Here is a 26,360-nt window from a genome sequence, read left to right as displayed (position 1 = left end):
TGCAACTACTGAAGCCCACACACCTAGAGCCCATGCTCTGCAGCAAGAGAAGCCACGGCAATGAGGAGCCTGCGCACCACAATGAAGAGTAGCCCCCCACTCACTGCAACTAAAGAAAGCCCGCACACAGCAAAAAAGACCCAACACAGCCAATAAAATAAATAAATTAATTAATTTTAAAAAAAATCTAAGGGGGGGGTGGGCATTAAAAAACAAAAAAACTACAGTCAAACAACAGTTTCTGAAAATGATGAAGTAAAGTTTTTACCATCTCATAGGTTATACACTAATGCCTAAATGGAATATATTCTAGAGAGCTGCCAATGAGTATATTAACCTGAAACATTGTATCACCATGATCCTCCTCATCATCAAAAGCAGAGTCTTCCAAAATGAAAGGCAATGCTGGAAAATCCTGTAACCATGGAGGGTGATTGCATTTTGTTTGCACCAGGTACAGTAAGTAAGCTGGAGACATAAATTTGCCTCTGAGAAGTTGCAATATCAAGACGTTTTGACTTGGGAGGCAATATGATTACTGAAGTTACTCGAGAAAAGGCATGACGTAGAAAAGCAATGTTTCAGAACCAATGTTCTGGAAAATGAATACAAAACTAACCACAGGAAAGAATGCAGAGGTACAGTTAGAGGTGTGGCCTGGCAATGCCAGGCGAAGAGGGCCAGGAGGGGCTCTATATCAGCAAAAATGAAGACAGAAAGGCACAGATACAAATTTAAAGTATGTCAAGAGTTGATTTAGGTAAGCTACAAGGGAAAGAAGAAATCAAGCATTTTAGAGATCAGTTCTATTGTATCATAAATGTGTAGGATTCCCAAAGCACCTTGTGCATGTTTCTATTTAGCAAGTGAGGAAAAAAGTCTGTTTTCTTTCTCATCCTAGCTAGCTTGGACCTACTTAAGGGCAAGGACCGTGTTGCATCCACCTTTGTAACTCCAGTGCCAAGTATAGGCACAGAGACGGCCAAAGTGAAAAAGATTGTAGAACTGAACTGATGACAATATATTACAGGTAAAAGGGAGGACTGAACTTGCACATGAAATTCAAAGGGTGGTAGATGATACACATATGTTTGTGAGTCGGACAGTCTTCCAGAAGGGAGTAGTAATACCTCTGTTTCAGGATTTTTGCAGCTATGGTGTGACCTCTTTAAGAACAGAGTTCAGAATTATTTTGAACATTACACAGCACCAAGCACGGTACTGAGCATACAGGGGATGTTCAATTAGAAATATTTTTAATTTTTTTTTTTTAAATTGACAATAATAACAAATCTCTTTCACCACTCTTATTTGGTCATAAAATATTTAAGTAGAGTCCAGTGCTTTCAAAAGCACATGAGATTTCCCCCTGCTAATGAATATTCTTTCTATATAGAGAAAAACACATAAAGATGTGATGATGTTGGACTCTCATTCTAGAACTGACCAGAGAAAAATGAAAGTTCTCCTTATAACTGATTTAAAGGAAAGGAAGAAGAGTGAGACTATAGATTATCCTAGCCAATTAAACAAAGTCTTTCTGAAAATATGAAACTAAAAATATAATTTGATTATAAAGATGTATCTTTTCTTCAATGATTAATTGCTTTACTTTTGGTGGTTATTTTCAGTCTTCCTGATTTCTGTTCACACTCTCTAGATCAATCTTCTGAATTCTCCTAAGATCAACTAATATACTAATGAATCATATTTTGTATTACAAACTATTCCTCTGATGCATGAGTCAGCGAACTTTTTTCTGTAAAGGAACAGAAAAGTAATTATTTTAGGCTTGGTAGGCTACGTGGTCTCTGTCATAACTACTCCGCTCTGCTGTTGTAAAGGGAAAGTAGCCACAGACAGTACCGAAGCCAGTGAGTATGGTTGTGTTCCAGTAAAATAACAAAGAAGGCAGAGAGCCAGATTTGGCTCATGGCTATAATTTGCCAACACCTACGTTAGTCCATTATTTTTAATTTTATTATGAAAATTCTCAATATACAGAAAACAAAGAGAAAACCATATGCTATCATTTAGATTTAACAGTTAATACTTTGCCATATTTACTTCATCTATGTTATTGCTGAATTATCATAAAGAAAATTTCTGTCATCATGAGATTTTGTTCCTACATAATTTAGCACACATCTTTAAAGATAAAGACATATCGATAAATATATTAACAAATAGAAATATGATTATAATTAGCTAATTGTAATCAATTATGTAAGTTTATACAGTTATACTAAATAAATATCATCATAAATATAAATTAATTGCTATAATAAATGATATTAATAAATTATTAATAAATAAATAGGACACAGTACTAATAAAATTTATAATTCCCCAACAGTCTATATTTAAATTTTCCCAAATATCCCCAAAGTTATTTCTATAACTGTTTTGTTCAAATGAGGAATCCAATTAAGGATCAGATACTGCATTTGATTGCTGTACCTGAAAAGTCTCATTTAATCTAAAGCAGTCTCCATCCCGCAGAATTTTTTCTGTGACTCATTGAGGAATAGTTTGACTTTAAACAATGTGAGCAAGATCTGGAATCAATACACCTCGCTAGAACATTAATATAGAGGGAAATACAAACGTTTTTGTTTCTATTATCCTTAACTCTTATTCCAATTTCTTCTCCACTTTTAAGATTTTTTTAAATCTTTCACTTATTTTTTAAGCAATTTCTAGAGCTGATTAAGGTAATTTAGATACATATATGACACCAGAGGTTCACATATAACATAAAAACATATTCCAGGGACTTCCCTGGTGGCTCAATGGTTAAGAATCCACCTGCCAATGCAGGGGACACAGGTTCGAGCCCTGGTCTGGGAAGATCCCACGTGCCATGGAGTAGCTAAGCCCATGCGCCACAACTACTGAGCCTGCACTCTAGAGCCCTCGAGCCACAACTACTGAGCCCACGAGCCACAACTACTGAGCCCATGCACCACAACTACTGAAGCCCTCGTGCCTAGAGCCTGAGCTCTGCAGCAAGAGAAGCCACCGCACTGAGAAAGCCCACACACAGCAGAGAAGACCCAATGCAGCCCAAAGAAAAAAAAATCCAAAGTTTTTCTCTGCAATATATGAGTCCATGCTATGGGTGCTGTGTAAATGAAGGGAGATAGAGCAGTCACTTTAATAAAGCTTAAGAAATTCTAGATCAGAAGAATCCATCACCTCCAGTGGAGGATGCTGATTATTTTGCCTTTCAAGAGGGTATTAAAATATCCCAAGCTGTGAAAAATACATAGAAATGTAGACCCTTGGGATGACATCCTAGGGTGTGCAGTGCCTTATGAGAGGGTAAAATCCTTTCCCAGGAGAATTTTGATCTTTGTAAGAAAATCTGTCAACTTCCCAGAAAACACCACACACACACACACAAAAAAAAAACACAGAAAAATCACCCCAAATTTCATAAAATTCCTATGAAGTGAGAACTGTTGGTATGTAGGTGGAGGTGCACATACTGAACACTGTTCATAGTAGAAACAGGGTGCAGTGAGACCAGAGAGGAGTAACTTTATGCAGCACTTATGCCACAGTGGGGTGTGAGGTTACAGATAAGGGGCCTGGAAGAAATACTTGAGAAAACGTGACCATAGAAATGAGAGAGGTGTGTGCTGTTGCCTGTGTTTTAAAGTCTCTCAACTCATTGGCATTAAGACACAGGGTTAGCAAAGGGTCAAAAATAAGGGACTTGGCAACTCAGACAATAGGAATACATAAAGGAAAGGAATCAAATATGCTGACTGGAAAAGCAGAAAGCTGGAGTTCCCTCAATTGAGAAAAAGAATAGGGGTCGATTTAAATAGAGGGAGCTAAACTGATAAAGAAGAGGAATTAAGGCTTAGAATAAGACAGAAGATAATAAAAGCAGTGATGCTCTAACCTTTCTGTACTGGGCAATATGGTAACCACTGGCCACATGTGGCTATTTAAATTTAAAGTTAAAAATTCAGTTCCTTAGTCCCATTAGTTACATTTCAAATGTTCAGTAGCCACTTCTGTTTAGTGGCTACCATACTGGATGCACAGATAGGCAACATTTCCACATTTCAGGAAGTTGTCTATTGGACAATGCTGTTCTAAGGACATCAAGATGAGTGGGAAAGGAAAAAGCAGAGAAAGAGATGAAGGAGGAGGGGTGGTGATTCATAAACTCCCTTCCCCACTTGTTACTTAATGTCACTAGTTCTCATGTGACAATTAGCATAGCCATTGCTCTGCAACATCAGGGTTCTGCCACACCTTCTCTCCAGAAAGCTGCTGGAGACATTACTGCCTTACGATGCTCTAGCTGGTTGGGGTTGTGGAGCAGTGGTGGAGTTCGGGGTGGAGCCAGGGTTGGATGTGGGGAAGAGTCATTCCATGGATGAAGAGAGCCTGTGTACATCTTAGCACCATGCCCAGAATTCAAGGTGGATAGAACATTCACTGGCCATTGGAAAGTTTACAGGAGTAGGTCCTTTCACCTCCAGCGCCCAGTGAGTCTTCAGTCATTCATGGTCAGATAGTCCTACTACTAATACATTGTTCAGACTAAGTCATAGGTTGACACTTACATTCTATCTTACTTGACAAATAAGAAGTTTGGCCTGATCATCTCCTTTTATTTTGTTTATTCACATCAACCAAATCCTATCATAAGCATTCTTATTCACGGCAAGTAAATACAGGCAGCCTATCTCCTTTCCTCTAAGCTCTGTCATGAAAAGCATGACATTTCAAACCAGCACGGAGTAAACTTCTTTGCCACATATCTGTAGTGAAATGACAGCACTCTAGAGAACCTCTGACCCTCAGAGATACCCTTCCTTTCTGGGAAAATTTTTATCACCTTTTCACCATAATCAACATCTTATCAGATAGATCTCTTTTTCCAGACTGCCATTTCCATCTCCATAGACTTCCAGCCACTCACAATATTTATACAAGACATTACCGGGGGAAGAGGAGATTATCCCTAGAACACCTCCAAAGAGTCACTATTTTCACCGACTTCAGGGCTACATTCGGTTTCCCATTTGCATGTGTGGGCAGCCTTTTTCTCCAGTGTATTCTCTGTGCTCTAATTGGCTCACTATACAGATTCTTGGCTCTGTGCTTGGGAACTGTCACCAACTTTTAACCCACCTCACTTGAAGAACAGCTTTCTGTGTTTCCATTAGTATTTCAGGCTCTGATCCTCATTTTTTAAACTATCAACAGGATTTTAAGTGGTGGTTTTGATTGTTTACTTTTAACCTGGCTTAATTATATTTTAAATTTTATTCTACTGCATTAGAAAAGGACAGAAACTTAAAGAGAGAAAAATAATTGGGGAAAGAAGATATTCATTTAGAGAGAAAATAGAGGCTTCCCTGGACTTAGGCTGGTCACTTAAAGGGAATTGTGATATATGCAAGGAATTTATGCAATTGTAAGTATCACAGTTTTGCTTGTTTGAACTAATGCTTTAAAAAAAAAAAAACTCACTTTACATTAGCAAATTTTCTGTCTCTTCAAAAATAGCTTAGAAAATGAGTGACTGTTTCCTAACGTCCACTGAAATGGAAAGTTGATAATTTTCTACTGTGACCTGAAGTTCTGGCAAGGAGCAAAGATAATCCTCTTTGAATAATATAAACATCCAGACTGCCCGTGCCTTTTTAACATGGGAGGAAGCTAAACAACCTATAAAGAAAGCACAGGGTGAAAAGTCCCTATCAGTTGTACAACTTTCCACACTTCTGATCATTTTAAATGCCTGCCACTGGAAACCTCCAATAAAGAAGTGAATCTTCTGTGCCCCACAGAGAGCTACCTTTCAGCTGGAAGAGGGTGTGTCCCTAAGCTTTTACCTACGAGGAATGATGATCTTGTTAAGCATTTCAGTGAGACCAGCCCAAGCTTTTAGGGTGGGGATTTAGACAGGTTAAACGTACCTTCAGACCTGCTCCCAGAGAAGGCAGAAACACCTCACAGCCTGCATGTAAGAACATCTACTGAGAAATTATTTTAAGCAGACACCAGCTGAGTGGGGGGAAGAAAAAGAACAGAGAAGAACAAACAAAACTCCCTTGGTCTTGGATGTAAGAGCACCCAGCAGAGATGAACTGGCCCTTCTTCAGAACAGCTGCAGTGCTGTTCATTTTCCTGGTAAGTAGATCCTGTTAAAAACTTTCCATCATGATTCTCATTGTGAACAAGTGAGGACTTTTAAGAAAATGTTTTTTTGTCTTATTTCCAACGTAAACACATTAAAAGTTTATGTTCATGATAAGGTGATTTTATGAACTAGATTTTTAAATAGTGTTCATGATAAGGTGATTTTATGAACTAGATTTTTAAATAGTGTTCATGATAAGGTGATTTTATGAACTAGATTTTTAAATAGTGTTTCTCTCCTTAATTCAAGACTCAAGATCATATTAATGCATCAGTGTCACCTCGTCATAACACATCTCTGACATCGAAGTCATTGCTAAATTATGCTGGGAAAATACTGACTTTGGGAAAGTCATATCAGTACTTAATAGCATTTTGTTGTTCAAATTCTCTTTTGCAGGTGGGCTTTGAAAACTAATCACACAGGTGTATCCTGATTTTTAACCTAGGCATTCTCCCATACTTTTGGTATCTTTGCTAGTAGATTCACTACGATTTATAAAACATAAAATTAGAATCCATACAAATTAAAAGCATAGCTGTTTGTGACTGGCTTCACTATCCAAACAATCTCATTGGTTCCATACGTGTTTGGGAGTCCGTATCACTAATATCAGAAGCTCCACACTACTAAACTGCAATTTTATTTAAAACAGCATTTTTTAACTTCAAAAAGAATGGCACTATGGGAGATTTATAAATGACATAGTAGGTGAAGGGATGGCTATAATTAAAGAGTAAGTATAATTATTATGATACTGGTTCTTACTACTGGAAAGTCAGTAATGACTGTGAGATAAAAGTTGTACATTTGATGATTAGAGACATGTAACAAGATACTTTGTCATTGCCCCTCTACACGTTTTTAGTCCATTAGTCTTTTCTCTTTAGAGATAATTCTAAGTGCAACACCGGTGTGTTGCATCAATTTCACTTATGTTGAAAAACTGAAAATCATGGTCTCTCTCCCTGTAAGGTTAATATTATCCAAAGAGGCAAGTACCAGGTCCTCCAATTTGGCAGGATGTAGTGCTGTGGTGCGTATTTGTCTTTACTTGCTTAATTTTTGCATTGGATTGTTGGGTTTCTATAATAACAAGTTAGATCTTTGATTCAACATATGCTGGTTAGCTTGAATTCACTGTATAAATTAAGAGCCATAACCAGTGGATTTAGCTATAAATGGGCATTAGTAAACTGTAGCTGTAGTTCCAAACTGCCCTTCAAATATTAGCCTTATTCCATGGACTTTATCCTGAGGATTATGCAATATCATAATTTGGGACACAGCAGGGATTAATGAGCCCCACACAGCATGTCATTTAAATATAGGAGTGTTTGTTAATTATGAAATAATAAAATACTTTTATTTTAAATTTCATGTAAATTTGATCCAATTAAGTTTTATTATAGTGTCAGTTGATTAAAGTTTATTCATATGCTTAGGTACTTTCATTGAATCTATAAGATGCCTTTTTTTATTTTTATGATTATTTCTAACTAATTACATCCTATAAAATTCCTTTAAACAGCCATTTGTAACTAGTCATTCTTCAGTATAACATATCATTTTATCAAAATCATGTATACTCATTGAAATTTCTCTCTTTGTAGAGAGATTTCTGAGCATTGGTGCTTTATTTTCTGAGTCTGGATAATTTTTGTTTGTTTGTATGTAGATTGTTTGTTGCCATATTTTACTTTGGAATCAATCAAGTTTTTCACACACCTTAAGAAAATTACTTCTCAAAGAATGTATTTTATAAAGAATTGAGATGTTTCACTTCATATAATTTTAACATTTTTTGTAAAACATTTCACTTTCTAAGGTTTAGAAAATCACAATTTTTTTTTACTACTGATTTTACCAGATGATTTGCATAAATGTCCTTTGGAGTTATCCAGTCTATTTTTGCCTTAAAATATTTTTTTCTGATAATTACCCATCACTATAGCACACTCTTCCACTTACTTTTCTGCTAGCCTTATTCTGATTATTTGCTTTTACCAATTTAAAAAAAAAGAAAGAAATCTGCGTAAAGTCTTTATATTCTTTGCTGCTCAGTGTCGCTAAGTGAAAATCTACATTAGGGAGCATATTTGGACAATTTTGAAGACCTTTAAGACATTTAAACTGGTGATATCGTTAACACAAACACACTAAGAACTGGGCAACCATGTATGTACAAGTATGTTGCGTAGTCTGCTCAATGTCCCTTTAAGTTTTTGACATTGTTCAAATTCGTAGGTTAAATCAAGGAGAATAAAGGTGAAGAACCTCTTCATACAGACACCAAGACTGTCACATGACTATCCCATTATTTAGACAAGTTGCCTGGACAGACAATAGCTTGCAGCTGTTATAACACTGCAAGCCAAATAAATGTTATTGATGCTACATTTATTTTTCTTTCTTTTTTGTTTCCATGAAATTAGTGTGTATGGCTGGCAGGGTGTTGGGGGGTGGTTAGAATGAATTCTAGACCAGAAAGCAATGTTATCTTTGTATCAAACATAAGAAATCTCTGTGAATGGTTGTAATAGTAGTATACAGTATGCATGGTGACTATGGGAAAGCAAAGTAGAACCAGTAGAATTTTTGTAGTTCTATTGATTTCTAAAACTTACTTGCAACTTCACCAGGTCCAATCAGTCAACTCAAATCAACACAGATCTCAAGATGTCTTTTTCTATTAAAGCCGACTTCTGCAGCTTACACTCAAAGAGCAAATAAACCTGTCTTTATTACCAAGAATGATGGATTTCTACAGTTGACCATACCAGCCTAGCTTCTCTTCTTTCCATGATTAATACTTCCTTTCTAAAAAATCTCCTTCTGACCACCTGATAAACTAATTCCACAACTTGACCTTAGCTGAAATTATTATGGATATAAGCAGGCATTTTTAGGGTATTTCTCAGGACCAGTGCTAAAATACACAGAATATAACATATACTTTATTATATAGTTCATCAACTTATGTGAACCAGACATCTTAAATTTCCCTAATTGTGTCCATTGATCCTTAAAGCAAGAGAAGGATGACCAACTAGTACAGACCAAACAGAAGAGAAGCAAAAGAGAGGATTCTTTGTGCTTTCTTGTGCACGTATTATAGTGATACATATGGTAGATATTAGGATTCCAGTAAAATACTTTATAGAAAATGGAAGCAGCATGTCTGTTCATCTGTTAAGTCAAATTTATAAAGTGTATTTAAGCAAAATCATGATGCTTTTAAAAGCTTTGGCATTTCACAGCAGATTTAGGATCAGCGTCTTCTTTCGCTGTTAGGAAAATCGAGAGTACAAATTTGTCATCATTTAATTGGTTTGAGTTGCCACAGAGTAAGACCATTTTGCTGTGTCTGATTTAGGTAATAGAAAAACCTAAAGAACTAGGAAATGCTAACTGGATAAATCTGAAGGCTTGGCCCCTAAAGGACAAGATTCACCTACTTAACAAGGCTCATGAATCTAGAAAAATAACACTGTCTATACACAGAGCACTTAATTTCTGATAACTCTTTTCTCTACCATACATTCCTCAAGGACATTGTTGCTGAGTATCTCTGTGTCATAACAGGCATTGCCTAATATAGAAGCAGGACGCATGCTCAGTACTGCAGTTAGACTCACTATGCTGCCCTCAATCAGGGAACACCCTTACAGAACACTGCGTCATGCCACCCTGGCTGGCTATGCTTGGCATGCAAGGTCCTTTAACGGACTTAGGCAAGTCAAAGTGGTTTAAATGCCACTGGCTGCTGCTCCAGACTCTCAGTCGGTCTATGAGCACAGAGCACAACCTTGTCCAATGAAAACCCACTTCTTCATAAATTAATGGTTGCCCGCTGCTCATAAAACTACTTGACTGTAAATTATTGGAGGGCAGGTTCTGTGTCTGATTCACATTTGTATCCTTCACAGTGCCGTGTGCCAGTGCAAGTTTGCTCAGTAGGTGTCTAATTCACAAAGTAGAGGCATCAAAAGGGCATATTTGGATGATTTTTTGGTATTAAGCATGAAAATAATCACACTGAATTTCCCTAAAACATTTTTATGACGCAGTATTACATTTACATGTAATCTAAGGCTTGCTATAATATTTTTAGGGCTTAAGCCCTTCAAAAGTCTTAATCCAGCCTTGGGTCCACACCAAAGTGTGGATTATATTTGATATGTATTTGTCAAATAAATAAATAAACCAATCAACAAAAAAGAGAAGTGACCTATCAATGTGTTGTCAACTACAGACCGATAGCTGCTGTCCAAGTAATACAAAGGAAAGATGAAACAAGAGGTTTTTTTAAAGAAGCAAATTATTATATTTTAGCTTTATCTCAGGTTCATCCTTGTAATGTATATAACAGTTAAACACATTAGAATTTGGTGCTTAAAAACTGTCACGTGACTGTAGAAGACTGCCTCACAAGTGTTAAATGCAAGAGGTTTTCCTTATAAAAATTAGTTCTTACTTTCAAGACCATTTTTATTATATTCAAAGAAGCGTAACCTCAATATCAAAAGAAAAAACTAAAAATGAGTATAATTAGCGAGTCATTGAAATTAGCATGCAATTTTGTGTCTTGTGGCTTTTTAAAAAAATATGTGGATTGGCTCCTAAAATAGAGATGCAGGGAGGACTCATTGAGGATGTACTTTAAGTGAATTATGCACTGCTTTCTTAGAATGTTTCAACTGGAAAGGGCTTTAGCGTCATATACGAATGAGGAAACAGGCACAGAATGGGTAAGTGACTCACCACAACACCCATATCCAGTGGGCAAGGGAGCTGAGATGTACTCAGCTTGACAACTCTGTCTTCATGTCTAAGTGATTCTCCATCACAGTCTCCACAGGATGTATTGCTAACTCATTTCAGCATCCAGACTAGTCCCCTAGTTGCCCCCAAATACCTTATCCTTATTCTAGGGACAAGGTCTAGGTCGTTCAGGATAGTGTCCTTCTACTCTCCAATCAAGTGACTTTCATCTCCATCCTCCTCTCTTCCCTACTCTCTGCCTTCAAAGTCCTTTCTTTCTGCCTATTCCCTCCTGCTCTCCCCATCACGACACCTCCATCAAGGACTTTCATAGTGAACCTCTCCTCTTTCAAATCAAAATTTCCTACACTTCACCTTCAAAAACCCATGTCTCCCTCTCCCAAAATATTTCCTTGGACACTACATCTAATTCTACTATCCATATTTCTGGGTTTGTTTGTTTGTTTTTAATCACTAAACTTCTTAGAAAAGTGACGATCATTATGTCCTCTTGGGAATTCCCTGGTGGTCCAGGGGTTAGAACTCCACGCTTCCACTGCAGGGGGTACGGGTTCGATCCCCGGTCCAGGAACTAAGATCCGTGTGCCGTGTAGCACCAACAAAAGAAAAAAAAAATGGTTTCTGTCCTCTTCCCCTCCATCTTATTCCCCAATTTCTTTTAGTCAGAAAAGGCCTGTTCCATCCAACTGAAAGCATCCTGTTCAAGGTCACAGAAAACCTCAGATTTCCTCAGGATTCACTCTGCTCAACTATTTCATATCATCTGATACAGTTCACACGCCATCTGTCTTTCAGTTTTCCCTTCCTTTGATATCCTTGACATCCCATGATATTTTCCTCCTATTTTTTCAGCCACTTCTTTTTTCTCTTTTCGTTTCTCACTTCTTGTCATTGTTCCCAGTTACATAATACTAGGAATTCCCCTAGTTTTATTCTCACCCACAGGCTCTTTCTTTGCTATACTCCTGAGGGATTTCAAGTTCTTCCATGATTTCAACTAACCTACCTGAGCAGATATTCCTCCATGTATCAGGTCTGAACCACCATTGTTCACAGTACTGAGTCATATTTCAAATTGCTAGGCATCTTTGCCCAGGCTTTTCTCTGGCATCTCAAACTGGATGTGCTCTAACCTGCTAAATTCTGCTATGGCTTTGCTCCTGCATCTCAAGAGATGCTTCCCTCTCTTGACTCTCACATTCCATTGGTTCTCAAGCCTCGTCAATTTCAACCATGCAGTATCTCTCCCTTGATCTTTCCCAGTCTGTTCCCGTTGCCATGGCTCCTGTTCAGCTTCTCATCTCTGGCCTAATTTGATGCAAAACACTCAACTCTGGGTGGACTGTAATCACTGCCTCTTCCCACCACTCCCACCTATTGTTGTCAGAGTAATCTTTAAGCCCACAATTTTATCATGCCTTTCCCATGATCAAAAAACTTTGATATTTTTCTACTGCACACAGGGGTTCCATGTTAGAATTGAAAAGGTAACTGTATATAATTTAGTATACCCCTGTCTTTTCACAGATGAGAAAACTAAAGCTCAGAGAATCGAGGAAGTACACTGAGTTTTCTGACTCTACCAAGTCCTCTTTTTATCTCATTATTTTGCCTATGAAAGTCCAAGAGTGACTTTATTTCAGAGTTTTTTCTGGACTCTGAGCAAATCACAGTTAAGATTATGTCAACAAAACCTTTTTAAGCAGACTTGGCAGTTTTTTAATTACTAATCCAGTTGAGAGCCTGACACTATGGTGAAACCTGCTTGGTCTTCTGCCTAAGTTGCTACTCATGGGAAAAAGAATGACCCAGCTTCATAAAATCGGAAGGTTTCTTAGTCATCTGGCATAGTTCTCCAAAACAAACAGCAGGCACTGACACTTCTGTGTGGTAAGAGAAGCGCAAGACAGGTAACAGATGCATACACAATTCTGTAGCTATGAAGAAATGGCTTCTAAACAGACAAATAAGATACCCCCACACCCCTGTCCCACATCCACAAATGAGAGGAAAAAGTGTTCCTGAGTTCATAGGTAGCAAGAAATACACGTTCGCACTAACATCATTTCAATTCTGTGCCCAAGAGGGACTCTGCAATAACATTTCAGTTACTTGTCCAAAGTAACTTGGATCATTTGGGCCATTTATTTTTCTTTTCCCCCCTCAATATTACTATCATTGTTATTGTTATTATTGTATATAAGCATTCTTAATCACAAGGATATTATGAGATTAGATTAAAATTAGAATTATTTTGAATTCTCGAAGATGTAATAATGTCAATTTTTTGTAGTACATTTTGCTTAGTAATTTACTTGGAATAGGCTCTTATACTTTATTGCAAAACTCACACCTCAAGCACAAATTTAGGCTAAATTGTGTTGGGTTGTATTTAGCCATAAATTAATATCAAAACCTCAATTTCTTCATCTGTAAAATGGAGACAATTATAGTACTGACCACATGTACCAGTGAAGATTGAATGCATGGATTTCTCTAAACACATTGTCTGGTACTTAGTTATCATTCAGTGAATTGTAATGGCAATTAATGATAATGATTAACATTAAATAGATACCAGGAGTATATAATTCCTATAATAAAAACATTATCTCTTTACATATTCATATTAACCATAAACACATATTTTCCTGAATTATCAATTACAGCAATTTTTTAAAAATATGTATTGGAGATTAAAATTTTATTTTATTTAATGGTGAAATTGAACTAACTATAAAAAGTAATTTATATATTCTGAAATTATCATTATTACTATTTTTTAACACAAACTATAATTTTCTTTTATCAGTGATACAGATAAAGTCTAATTGTGATAACAGTTTTCAAAATTAGCAACTCTGAGAAAATCAAATAGAAGTTAAAAATTTCTTATTTAGGGATAAATAAAAACTAAAATATTACACCATCTTTAATTAATTTTAAATTAAATTTAAAAATTAATAAATGTAGACAAATCCTTCAAATCACATGTAATTTTTAGATAGATATTTTACAATATCTTAAGCATATTGATATATTAGATTTAATATATAAATGTGTTTTTAGAAATGCCTTTGTTTTTAAAGAAAAATAATTTAAATAATATGTATGACTTTACACTACAAATTATATGTAAAGTTTAAGACCAGAGCTGAGACTAGGCAGAGCTCTGTTTGACTAGCTCACTTGTTTGACAGGGAAATTTTTAATGCAGGAGAAAAGACTAATGAAAGTTGCTTACACAGCTATTTGTCCTTACAGGCTTGTAATTTATTTTCATTGCTATGGAAGGATGCATTTATACCATCTGTTTTGTTTAGTGCCAACAATATAACATCAAATATGAACTCATTTTTGCATAAAGAAAATGTTTTTATTTTAGAACTTTCTATTCTCATATTTCAAAGCAACGTAAAGATTTATCATCTTAAGATTTTCAAGAACGCTAGAAAATCTTCCATCTAGAATTGGTCTGTGTAAAAGCAAATATTCCAAAGCTTTCCAGATAATTTCTGCCTTTATATCCTTTCTTTACCCCAAATTTTTTTTCTATTTCCATCTGTGGCTAGTCAGATTGCAAAACTACAGTCAAATATTTTAGTATCAAACATACTCTTGAAATAACTAAATAGCATCTGAGTATCTCCAGCTCTTTAGGCACAAGATTTTCTAAGATGTCCTGAGTTCCCAACCCTCATTCTCCCTGGGTTCTAGCTTCAAATATTGTATCATAATTACAAGTATCTGCAAAGAAGTTAACAATAAAAGTAAAGAAGAGCAAAACTGAAAGGTAAAAAGTCAAACACAAAGGAATCCTTAGCACTGTCATCAGACCTTGAGAGATAAACTGGACCCACCTGCTAATAACACACAAGACTACTGTTTAATTTTTTTTAAGCAGTGGGATAACGTGAATTGTAACACATTCAATTAAAAATTAACTATGATTATCTTTTTTTATAGGTGGTGCTGGAAGTGAACAGTGAATTTCGAATCCAGGTAACATATAACAAATTAATTTTTTCCAAATTAAAAATAAGAAAAATAGTTTGGGCGAAGCAACATATTTTCCAAAGAAAATTCATCCTTATAAGTAATGTTAATGTTATGCTAAAATTAACAGATTATCAAAATTACCAATTTTCCCAATTAAACATCCTTTCTTTCTGACATTACCCTGTCCTCCAAAATCTCCAGTGGAATGTGAATTAGGAACAAAAGTTAATAGATGCTATTACTTTATCCTGCCCACCCAAGGTCAGAGATTATAACACTAAAAATGGCACCATCAAGTGGCACTCCATCAGGAGGCAAAAACGTGAGTGGATCAAGTTTGCCGCAGCCTGCCGTGAAGGTGAGGACAACTCAAAGCGGAACCCAATCGCCAAAGTAAGTATCAACGCCTAAGCTTAAAATCAGAAATCAGAACGTGTGGCGTTAAATTTTCAAAAGAGCCTGTCTTTTAAGTGTTTTATGAAAACATCTCACTGAGAAGTTACAATACAAAACAGAACTATACTCACTCAGATTATGAAAATTGAAGCCATTAAAAGTATAAATTAAGAAATTTAGGCACTCAGGTAAACTGTTAACCACTGACTCACCACACTGGTGAAATTAACATACATGATCATATGTCATCCCAACCTCTAGATGAAAGTAATATAGTGATTTAAACAATGAATTTAATGCTCAGCACATTCACAGGAACTATTTCGACGCGTGCTAATTCTGCCTCATAATTTCTTAGAATCGAATTCCTACTTTTGGCTTTGTTATGAACATTCACAACGTACTCTGTTTCACACTCTCTTTTCCTTTCATTTTCCTTTATCTTCCTTTCACACACACGTTCACGCATGTGCACACTCACACAAAAACACATCCCCACACACAGATTCACACATACAAACATATATATACACATATACACAAATTTACACAGAGATTCCCCCATAAAATTGCTTATAGTCATACAATTTTTTATTTCAAAGAGAGTCCTGGTTTCTATAAGCATTTATTTGGGGTGGTCTCCTTACTTTTCTGCTAATACATCCTCCTCATTTTCAGAAACCTTCTACACAGAGTCGATAACTCTTGTCACCTACATAAATCCACTTAAAACTTTCTTCTCAAACCTCACATTTAAAAAACTTTTTAATCCGAAAATCAAAGTTATGTAATAATATTGGTAAATGCCTTAAGAGGGCAAGGAGTTCCCTACTGGCCCCAGCGTTAGCCAGAGACTAAAATAATACGGTCTGTTGTAAATGTTCGTGAATGAATGAATGCATGAATGATGACTGCATAGATTTAGATTTATTAGGGTGATGTTTTACTTTTTTCTTATTTGGTAGAAACAGAAATTGAATTTCCTTTATTACATTGTCATTTACCATTGAAAATATAGAGCTGTAGTTACTCCACTTATCTAGGAAAATAATTCTCTATTTCAGCATTTCTTGAAAGATAACAGGTGCTCACATCGAACAGTTCTCAAGAAAGATAGTCCTCTTATATCAAACACAGCACTCTTGACTTGCTCCCTCTAATGTTTTCACTTGTGCCCTTTCTGCAGATTCACTCAGACTGTGCTGCAAACCAGCAAGTTACGTACCGCATCTCTGGAGTAGGAATTGATCAACCACCTTACGGAATCTTCATCATTAATCAAAAAACTGGCGAAATTAACATAACGGCCATAGTTGATCGAGAGGTCACCCCTTTTTTCATTGTAAGTGGGTCAATAAGTATGTTCAGGTCTATATTATTTTCGAAATATCTTAAGCTCAGATCATACTTGATTTGATTTCAAAAGTCTCAATATTAGGCATTTTTGGTTGTCTCTTATTTCATAAGACCCAAAAGAAACAAAAGATTAAGAGAGAGAGGAATGTTTGCTTAACTGCCTTAGCAAACATGCTAACCTCTGATGTCAAGTTAAAGTGTTTGTTTTGAATGGCAGGGGCCTCACTTCTTTTTCTTTGATTCAGTTGAGAATATCGGTTCCTCTGAACTCCAGTGACAAAGGATGATTCTGGAGCTCCCGATGCAGCCTTTCCTGAGTGAACATACTTTATGATGAATGCACGTTGCTCAGGCTCACCTGAGCTCAGAATGTGCCTTGGAGATACTTTAATTCACCCTTAATGAATCTCACTCTATTCTTTACAGTTGCTGTGACAAAACTTCAAACCCTCAACCTCGTTTCCACTTTACACAGCTGACCTGGTGACGAACTTCATTAAAAAGTCTGAGGCCCTCCATCACAAACTCCCACATTTAATCCTCTCTCCTCCTGTTCAGAAGTGTTCTGAATTAAATCCAAAAACAGGATCAATTCTCTGCTCTTCCCCAACGGCTTATCCCAAGAACTATCTATTTTCCCATAATTACCCGTCCAAGAACCTTAATCAATGAGCTTTGTTTTTTCATCTCTCTTCTGCTTGCTCCATTGGCTGCTAATCCATTTCCATCTATCATTAGGGTCAACACTTGTTAATACTTGAAAAATAAAAATAAAGACATTTTTAAAACTAACTTTGATCTTGTAACCTCTTCTATTCAAACCCCATAATTTTCAAAAATGCCTTCAAATAGTAATCTACGCTTGCAGGCTTTCACTCGTACTGCTTGTCTGTATGACTCAAACTACTTTAATTCCTTACTCTTCTGTTCCAAATCTATATTCCTGCCTTGTCTCCCACAGTGTTTCTGTGAAAACTCTAAATCAACATGCCAGCCTATTAGCTTTCCTGGAAGCACAATGCATTTATTAAATGAAATATATCACATAGGCAAAATAGTATATATTATACTTGTGTATACCAAATAATAATAATAATATAAACACCCACATAGCCTCCACCTATCCCATGAATGCTGTATTTCTTTGAAGCCCCCGTGTGACTCTCCTTTGTCACATTCTCAAGCCCCATAACACCTATTCCTAATTACAAACGAGTTTTCACTGCTCCATTTCCTTCCTCACGTGAATCCCTTTGCTTGGAACACCCTGCCAATCCCCTGCTCCGCCTGTTGACATTTTCTTTGAAGACCTCTCAATCATGACATCCTCCTATGAAGTCATAGTAATTTTGTTCTTCTTTCATATTATTTATCATGTTACCTTTTCTCGAATGGGACTTTGAGTTAGTGTCCGCCTCTCCTTATTGATTATAAGTACTGCTTGTGCCTACCTTCGAGAAGGAAATCATATGTCTTAGTGTTCTTTTAGTTTTCCACAGTGCCTAGCATAGTGCTCAAAGAAAGCAAGAACTTAATAAATCCGTATTGCACCACGTACTTATTCCTCTTTTCTCTCCTAGATCTATTGTCGGGCTCTGAATTCGCTTGGCCAAGATTTAGAGAGACCGCTTGAGCTCAGAGTCAGGGTTCTGGATATAAATGACAACCCTCCGGTATTTTCTATGTCTACTTTTCTAGGCGAAATAGAAGAAAATTCTAACGCAAGTAAGTAGTCTACTTCATTAAGCAAACAAGGCTATTTTGGCTTCTGGATCATTCTTAACAGCCAGGCAACTAGAGGCTAAACTCTGTCAAGGTACTGCATCATGAATGTAAAAGGTAAAGTTAGAAAAGCATGTAGAACAGGAAGGCATAAGGAAGTCTCTATAATGGCTTTCCCTTCAACCGTGGAAACAGCTCCAACTGTTATACACAGGTAGCAACTCTAAAGTAGTGGGAAGGATTTTCTCACACACTAGTTCTGTAGTAGCTTCCTAAGGAAAAATTCCAAAAGTACTTTGCACACTGGTGACAGAAGCACTGGGAAGAGAATTTAGCCTCCCAGCCTGACTACTTTGAAGGGGAATCTCATTCACTTCTATTCATACTGCTTGTTTTTTTGTTTTGTTTTTTTGTTTGTTTGTTTTTTAATTTTGACTGCTTTAAAGTCACTCATAGAAGTCACTTCAGACAATCTATTTGGTGGCCATAATCTTCAAGAGCTTTTTTTTTGACAGCAAATAAATACAAAAATAAGCATTGTTTCCCCCTTCTTATAATATGATTTGATAAAGATAGATTTTGTTTGTTTTTTACTCATCACTGATTTTATGTATTTGAAATGTATCATAAACCTAATGCTGTTTGGTCCGCCATGTATACTTAAAGCTGACCATCTCAAGGGATGGTCACCAGAAAGGTGGACGGTCACCACCTCAAGTGGAGACGCACCAGAAAATCTAGGAACTAGATCCAGCATTTACCCTCAAGGGCTTTAACAATCTACATATGCAATTGCTTCCTTATAGATTACTGTAAGAGGCAATGTTTTAACTGCCAAATATTTAGTCACTTGCGCAGGACAGTATATTAACTGCTTAGCATACCATTGAAGATTGTCCTAAATATATTAAAAACCAGCAGAGACAATGTCTCATTTGAATTCAAAACTTCAATTCACCATAGTTGCTTTTAACTTTTAAGCGGTATAATTTCCTATAAATTCAAATAATTCTTACATTTTCATCTTATTGATTAAAATACTATATCTATACTTTAAGTTTTAAAAAAATACTACCATAAGAATGTTTACTATAAAAATTCACAAAATATGAGTAAAAACAGAATAAAAATGTGTCCTTTGCTCTCCCTAATACCATTCTGGGGGAGCAAGCACTTTCACTAGTTACTTAGGTACCTACTTTCTATAATCATGTAAATATATACAAACAAGTTTCCAAAGAAGAAACAAATGTGACCATGTTTTACATACTAATCCACAATGTGAATTTTTATTTAAACATATTTTGGACATATTTCCAGATTAGGAAATACAGGTTTCTTCATTCCTTTTAACAGTTTCGTGAGATTTCACTACATGAACGCACCATGATTAATGAATTAATTGCCTCTGAAAACCCTTAAAAATGATGCTGAAATGAATACACACACAGAGATTGAGAGAAAGAGAAAGAGAGAGAGAGCGAGAGATGGGAGCTGGTAGTTGGTGTCTAAGGACAGGCCAATTGTGCTTGAAACAGAGTTGAGTGAGTGTAGAGAAGTCTAGTTTATGAATGCTGGCAGCTTTTCATATTCTCCAATGTCCTTCATCAAAACTGCTAACTGCTGAAGGTTACTGGAAAAGCTGAGGGATAGGACAAAGTATGTAATTAAACAAGCGTGTCTTTAAACCTACTAGTTACCTAGCACTTTACTAGAGACCATGCAAAGTAGAACAATAATGTATGTTTATCGAATGTGCATTATTCAAAAGGAACTTCACATAATTTTCTTCATATAGCTGTTTAATTCTTTCATGAGCTCAGTGAGGATACTATTATCATCCCCATTTGTAGATATGGAAACTGAGGCCAAGATCACATAGGTAGAAAGCGCTATAGTTGGGAACGAGTTGGTCTGGCCTTATATCATTTTTTTTCACCATAGGAGCCTTTAAAAAACAATAATCATATTTGAATAAGAAATGGAAAGGCAGAAGAAAATATTTCTTTGTTTTCTAACTATCAGTAATGTCTGAGTTCCCTGGTAAAATATGATCTTTTCATCAAGACAAATGTATAGAAATGAGCTAAGATACTGATATGTTGAAGCAGTACAAAGGGAAAATGGTAGCGTGCCCATTATACAGACCAACTAACCCTAACGCCTTGTTGGAAAAACAATACAATACAATATACTACAGCAAAAATGCAAACTGTCCATTTGCAACCAATTTCTCTTGATTTCTAGATACACTGGTGATGAAACTCAATGCTACTGATGCAGATGAACCAAATAATTTGAACTCAAAAATAGCCTTCAAGATCATAAGACAAGAACCTTCTGATTCACCAATGTTTATTATCAACAGATACACTGGAGAAATACGAACAATGAATAGTTTCCTAGACAGAGAGGTAATTTTTTTTTTCTTTGAGTGGGTTGTAGTCTCGAAGGAACTGATTCTAAAAACAAGAGTTCTAAGAAAAAGAAAAACAATAGTTTAAAATTTTCATTACATAACCTTTTCACATAATGGTAATGACATAGGAAATATCTGTGAGATGAAAAAAATAGGAATTGCTCAAATAGATTTTATACTCATTTTTCATTTAATTTTACTTAGGATTTGTCTCAATTTAAGAAAACTATATTCTGAGAGTACACACAAGGTAGAGGCAAAAGCTCTATTTCTTTTTTAAAGTATGTTCTATAATGAAATAAATTTAAGAAACAGTTGCTATTATGTCCCCCATCTTGGTGAGTCACAATGCAGGTGAACACAGTAGAAGCTCCAAGAATTTTTACAGGCTGAGAAAATTTTTTATCTTTCTTTTTTGTTTTGTTTGTTTGTTTATCTTTCTTTAATCCAGCATATCCTAGGCTCATTTGACAACACTGTTTTTTTTCTCTTCCTGTATCTCACCTACTGACAGCCCACTGATGACTTCAGGAAATGAATCACAGATTCAGAATGATGGATAGTAATTAAGTAATATCCAGACCAGTCTTTTCATTTACATATAAAAAAAATAATTACTGATTGTTACCAAATTAGAATCAGCATTACAGGGTTTCTATAATACCATATGGACCAGTGACAATTTTAAAATATCAACTTTTTCATTATGTTTTTTTAAAATATTTATTTATTTATTTATTTATTTATTTATTTATTTATTTATTGAGTGCATTGGGTCTTCGTTGCTGCATGTGGGCTTTTTCTAGTTGCGCCAAGTGGGGGCTACTCTTCATTGTGGTGCACAGGCTTCTCATTGTGGTGGCTTCTCCTGTTGAGGAGCACGAGCTCTAGGTGAGCAGGCTTCAGTAGTTGTGGCCAATGGGCTCAGTAATTGTGGCTCGAGGGCTCTAGAGCACAGGCCCAGTAGTTGTGGTGCATGGGCTTAGTTGCTCCGCAGCATGTGGGATCTTCCTGGACGGGGGATCGAACCCGAGTCCCCTGCATTGGCAGGCAGATTCTTTTTTTTTTTTTTTTAAGCTCTTTATTGGAATATAATTGCTTTACACTGTTGTGTTAGTTTCTGCTGTACAACAAAGTGAATCAGCTGTATTTATACATATATCCCCATATCCCCTTCCTCCCGCTGCTCCTTCCCACCCTCCCTATCTCACCCCTCTAAGTCATCACCCTTCATCAAGTTGATCTCCCTGTGTTATGCAGCAGCTTCCCACTAGCTATTTTACATTTGATAGTGTATATATGTCAATGCTACTCTCTCACTTTGTCCCGGCTTCCCCTTCACCCTCCCACCCCGTGTCCTCAAGTCTGTTCCCCACATCTACATCTTTATTCTTGCCCTGTCACTGGGTTCATCAGTACCATTTGTTTGGTTTTTGTTTTGTTTTGTTTTGTTTTTTTCATCAGTACCATTTTTTTAGATTCCATATATATGAGTTAGCATACGGTATTTATTTTTCTCTTTCTGGCTTACTTTGCTCTGTATGACAGACTCTAGGTCCATCCACCTCACTACAAATAACAATTTCATTCCTTTTTATGGCTGAGTGATATTCCATTATATAGATGTGCCACATCTTCTTTATCCATTCATCTGTTGTTGGGCATTTAGGTTGCTTCCATGTCCTGGCTATTGTAAACAGTGCTGTGATGAACATTGTGGTACGTGTTTCTTTTCGGATTATGGTTTTCTCAGGATATTTGCCCAGGAGTGGGATTGCTGGGTCATATGATAGTTCTATTTTTAGTTTTTTAAGGAACCTCCAAACTGTTTTCCATAGTGGCTGTACCAATTTACATTCCTACCAACAGTGCAGGAGGGTTCACTTTTTTCCATACCCTCTCCAGCATTTATTGTTTCCAGATTTTTTGATGATGGCCATTCTGACTGGTGTGAGGTAATACCTCATTGTGGCTTTGACTTGCATCTCTCTAATGATTAATGATGTTGAGCATCTTTTCATGTGTTTGTTGGCCATCTGCATGTCTTCTTTGGACAAATGTCTATTTAGGTCTTCCGACAGGCGGATTCTTAACCACTGCGCCACCAGGGAAGTCCTTTTATTATGTTTTTTTAATATAGATAGAATATAACTGGTGTGCATATAGTTTAGGGTTATAAACAAGGAAGTTTTATTTTGTATTTGATAATTAAATTTTAAGTATTATAGTTATTTAAAAATGACCAATTCCCTGCTAATTATTCCTAGATTTAAGATAAATCGGATTATTTTAACACTAATGATCCAAATGCCATCAGTTTCTAGGTTACCATTATGTTCTTTTTCACTTGTTTGAAAATTGATTATTTAGCTTTTTCTCTCTCAAACTTTCTTAAAGAGCCCAGTGGGATCCCTTTAACATGAAAAGAGTTGTAATGGTGAACAGCTCTAAAAAGTAAAGGAATTCTGCAGTCACTGGCAAGCCACCAGAGGAGATATTATTTTTTTTAATTTTTATTTTATGTCAGAGTTTAGTTGATTAACAATGCTGTGTTAGTTTCAGGTGTGTGGCAAAGTGATTCAGTTATACATGTATACGTATCTATTCTTTTTCAAATTCTTTTCCCATTTAGGTTATTACAGAATATTGAGCAGTGTTTCCTGTGCTATACAGTAGGTCCTTGTTGGTTATCTATTTTAAACATAGCAGTGTGTACATGTCAGTCCCAAACTCACACTCCATGCCCCCCCAACTTCCCCCCCAGTAATCATAAGTTTATTCTCTAAGCCTATGAGTCTGTTTCCACTTTGTAAACAAAGTTCATTTGTATCATTTTTTTTTTAGATTCCATGTATAAGCAATATCATATGATATTTGTCTTTTTCTGTCTGACTTACTTCACTTAGTAAGATAATCTCCAGGTCCATCTATACTGCTGCAAATGGCATTATTTTATTCTTTTTAATGGCTGAGTAATATTCCATTGTATGTATGTACCACATCTTCTTTATCCATTCATCTGTCAGTGGACATTTAGGTTGCCTCCATGTCTCGGCCATGGTAAACATTGATGCAATGAAAATTGGGGTGCGTGTATCCTTTTGAACCATGTTTTTCTCCAGATATATGCCCAGGAGTGGGATTGCTGGGTCATATGGTAGCTCTGTTTTTAGTTTCTTAAGGAACCACCATACTTTTCTCCACAGTGGCTGTACCAATTTACATTCCCACCAACAGTGTAGGAGGGTTCCCTTTTCCCCACACCCTCTCCAGCATTTATCATTTGTAGATTTTTGATGATGGCCATTCTGGCTGGTGTGAGGTGACATCTCATTGTGGTTTTGATTTGCATTTCTCTAATAATTAGCAATGTTGAGCATCCTTTCATGTGCCTTTTGGCCACCTGTATGTCTCCTTTGGAGAAATGTCTATTTAGGTCTTCTGTCCATTTTTTGAATTTTTTTTTTTAATTGAGCTGCATGAGCTGTTTGTAAATTTTGGAGACTAATCCCTTGTTGGTCGCATCATTTGTAAATCTTTTCTTCTATTCTGTGTGTTGTCTTTTAATTTTGTTTATGGTTTCCTTTGCTGCGCAAAAGGTTTTGAGTTTAATTAGGTCCCATTTGTTTATTTTTGTGTTTATTTCCATTAAGCTAGGAGACAGCTCAGAAAAGATATTGCTGCAATTTATGTCAAAGACTATTCTATGTTTTCCTCTAAGAGTTTTATAGTATCTGGTCTTACATTTAGGTCTTTAATCCATTTTCAGTTTATTTTTGTGTATGATGTTAAAGAATGTTCTAGTTTCTTTTTTTAAATGTAGTTGTCCAGTTTTCCCAGCACCATTTATTGAAGTGACTGTTTTTCCTCCATTGTAGTCTTGCCTCCCTGTTTGTAGATTAATTGACCATAGGTGCATGGGTTTATTCATTTCTGGGCTTTCTATCCTTTTCCATTGATCCATATTTCTATTTTTGTTCCAATACCATACTGTTTTGATGACTGTACCTTTGTAGGATAATCTGAAGACAGAGAGCCTAATTCCTCCAGCTCCATTTTTCTTTGTGAAGATTGCTTTGACCATTTGGGGTGTTTTGTGTTTCCATACAAATTTTAATATTTTTTTGCTCTAGTTCTATGAAAAATGCCATTGGTAATTTGATAGAGATTGCATTGAATCTGTAGATTGCCTTGGGCAGTACAGTCATTTTGACAATGTTGATTCTTCCAATCCAAGAACATGGTATATCTTTCCATCTGTTTGTGTCATCTTCGATTTGTTTCATCTGTGTCTTATTGTTTTCAGAGCACAGATCTTTTGTCTCCTTAGCTAGGTTTATTCTTAGGTATTTTATTCTTTTTTGATGAGATGGTAAGTGGGATTGTTTCTTTAGTTTCTCTTTCTGGTCTTTCATTGTTAGTGTGTAGAAATGCAACAGATTTCTCTGTATTAATTTTCTATACTGAAACTTTACTGAATTCATTGATGAGATCTAGTAGTTTTCTGGTAGCATCTTTAGGATTTTCTGTGTATAGTATCATGTCATCTGCAAATAGTCACAATTTTACCTTTCCTTTTCCAATTTGGATTCCTTTTATTTCTTTTTCTTCTCTGATTGCCATGGCTAGAACTTCCAAAACTATGTTGAACAAAAGTGGTGAGAGTGGACATCCTTGTCTTGTTCCTGATCTTAGAGGAAATATTTTCAGCTTTTCACTACTGAGTAAAATGTTAGCTGTATGTTTGTCATATATGGCCTTCATTATGTTGAGGTATGTTCCCTCTATGCCCACTTTCTGGAGAGTTTTTATTATAAATGGGTGTTGAATTTTGTCAAAAGCTTTTTCTGCATCTATTAAAATAATCACATGGTTTTTATTCTTCAATTTGTTAATGCAGTGTATCACACTGACTGATTTGTGGATCTTGAAAAGTCCTTGCATCCCTGGAATAAATCCTACTTGATTATGGTGTGTGATCCTTTTAATGTATGTTGGATTCAGATTGCCAGTATTTTGTTGAGGATGTTTGCATCTATGTTCTTCAGCCTGTAATTTTCTTTTTTTGTGGTATCTTTGTCTGATTTTGGTATCAGGGTGATGGTGGCCTCATAGAATGAGTTTGGGAGTATTCCTTCATCTGTAACATTTTGGAATAGTTTCAGAAGAATAAATAGGTGTTAACGCTTCTCTAAATGTTTGATAGAATTCACCTGTGAAGCCATCTAGTCCTGAACTTTTATTTGTTGGGAGGTTTTGAATCGCAGTTTCAATTTTAGTACTTATGTTTGGTCTGTTCAAATTTTCTTTTTCTTTCTGGTTCACTCTTGGGAGATTGTATCTTTCTAAAAATTTGTCCATTTCTTCCAGGTTGTCCATTTTATTGGCATATAGTAGTCTCTCATGATCCTTTGTATATCTGTGGTGTCCATTATAACTTCTCCTTTTTCATTTCTAATTTTATTGATTTGAACCCTCTTTCTTTTTTTTCAGAGCAGATATTCTTAACCT

The 26,360-nt window shown here is 36.0% G+C and overlaps 1 protein-coding gene across 1 annotated transcript in view; it reads left to right on the top strand.

Annotated features, from left to right (window-relative positions):
• Positions 1 to 5,895: 5,895 nt before the first annotated feature.
• Positions 5,896 to 26,360, top strand: part of DSG1 (desmoglein 1) — a 40,220-nt gene continuing 19,755 nt past the window's right edge. Inside the window, exons 1-6 of the mRNA XM_057699332.1 lie at positions 5,896 to 6,162; positions 14,924 to 14,959; positions 15,218 to 15,349; positions 16,539 to 16,694; positions 18,289 to 18,433; positions 20,678 to 20,844. Coding sequence (XP_057555315.1) covers positions 6,115 to 6,162; positions 14,924 to 14,959; positions 15,218 to 15,349; positions 16,539 to 16,694; positions 18,289 to 18,433; positions 20,678 to 20,844 — 684 coding nt within the window. The 5' untranslated portion in view covers positions 5,896 to 6,114. The remainder of the gene's footprint in view (positions 6,163 to 14,923; positions 14,960 to 15,217; positions 15,350 to 16,538; positions 16,695 to 18,288; positions 18,434 to 20,677; positions 20,845 to 26,360) is intronic.

The sequence above is a fragment of the Hippopotamus amphibius genome, chromosome 11 (assembly GCF_030028045.1).
Source record: "Hippopotamus amphibius kiboko isolate mHipAmp2 chromosome 11, mHipAmp2.hap2, whole genome shotgun sequence".
Lineage (NCBI taxonomy): Eukaryota > Metazoa > Chordata > Mammalia > Artiodactyla > Hippopotamidae > Hippopotamus > Hippopotamus amphibius.
Note: the sequence above shows the minus strand (reverse complement) of the source record. Positions and strands in the feature narration are given on the sequence as shown.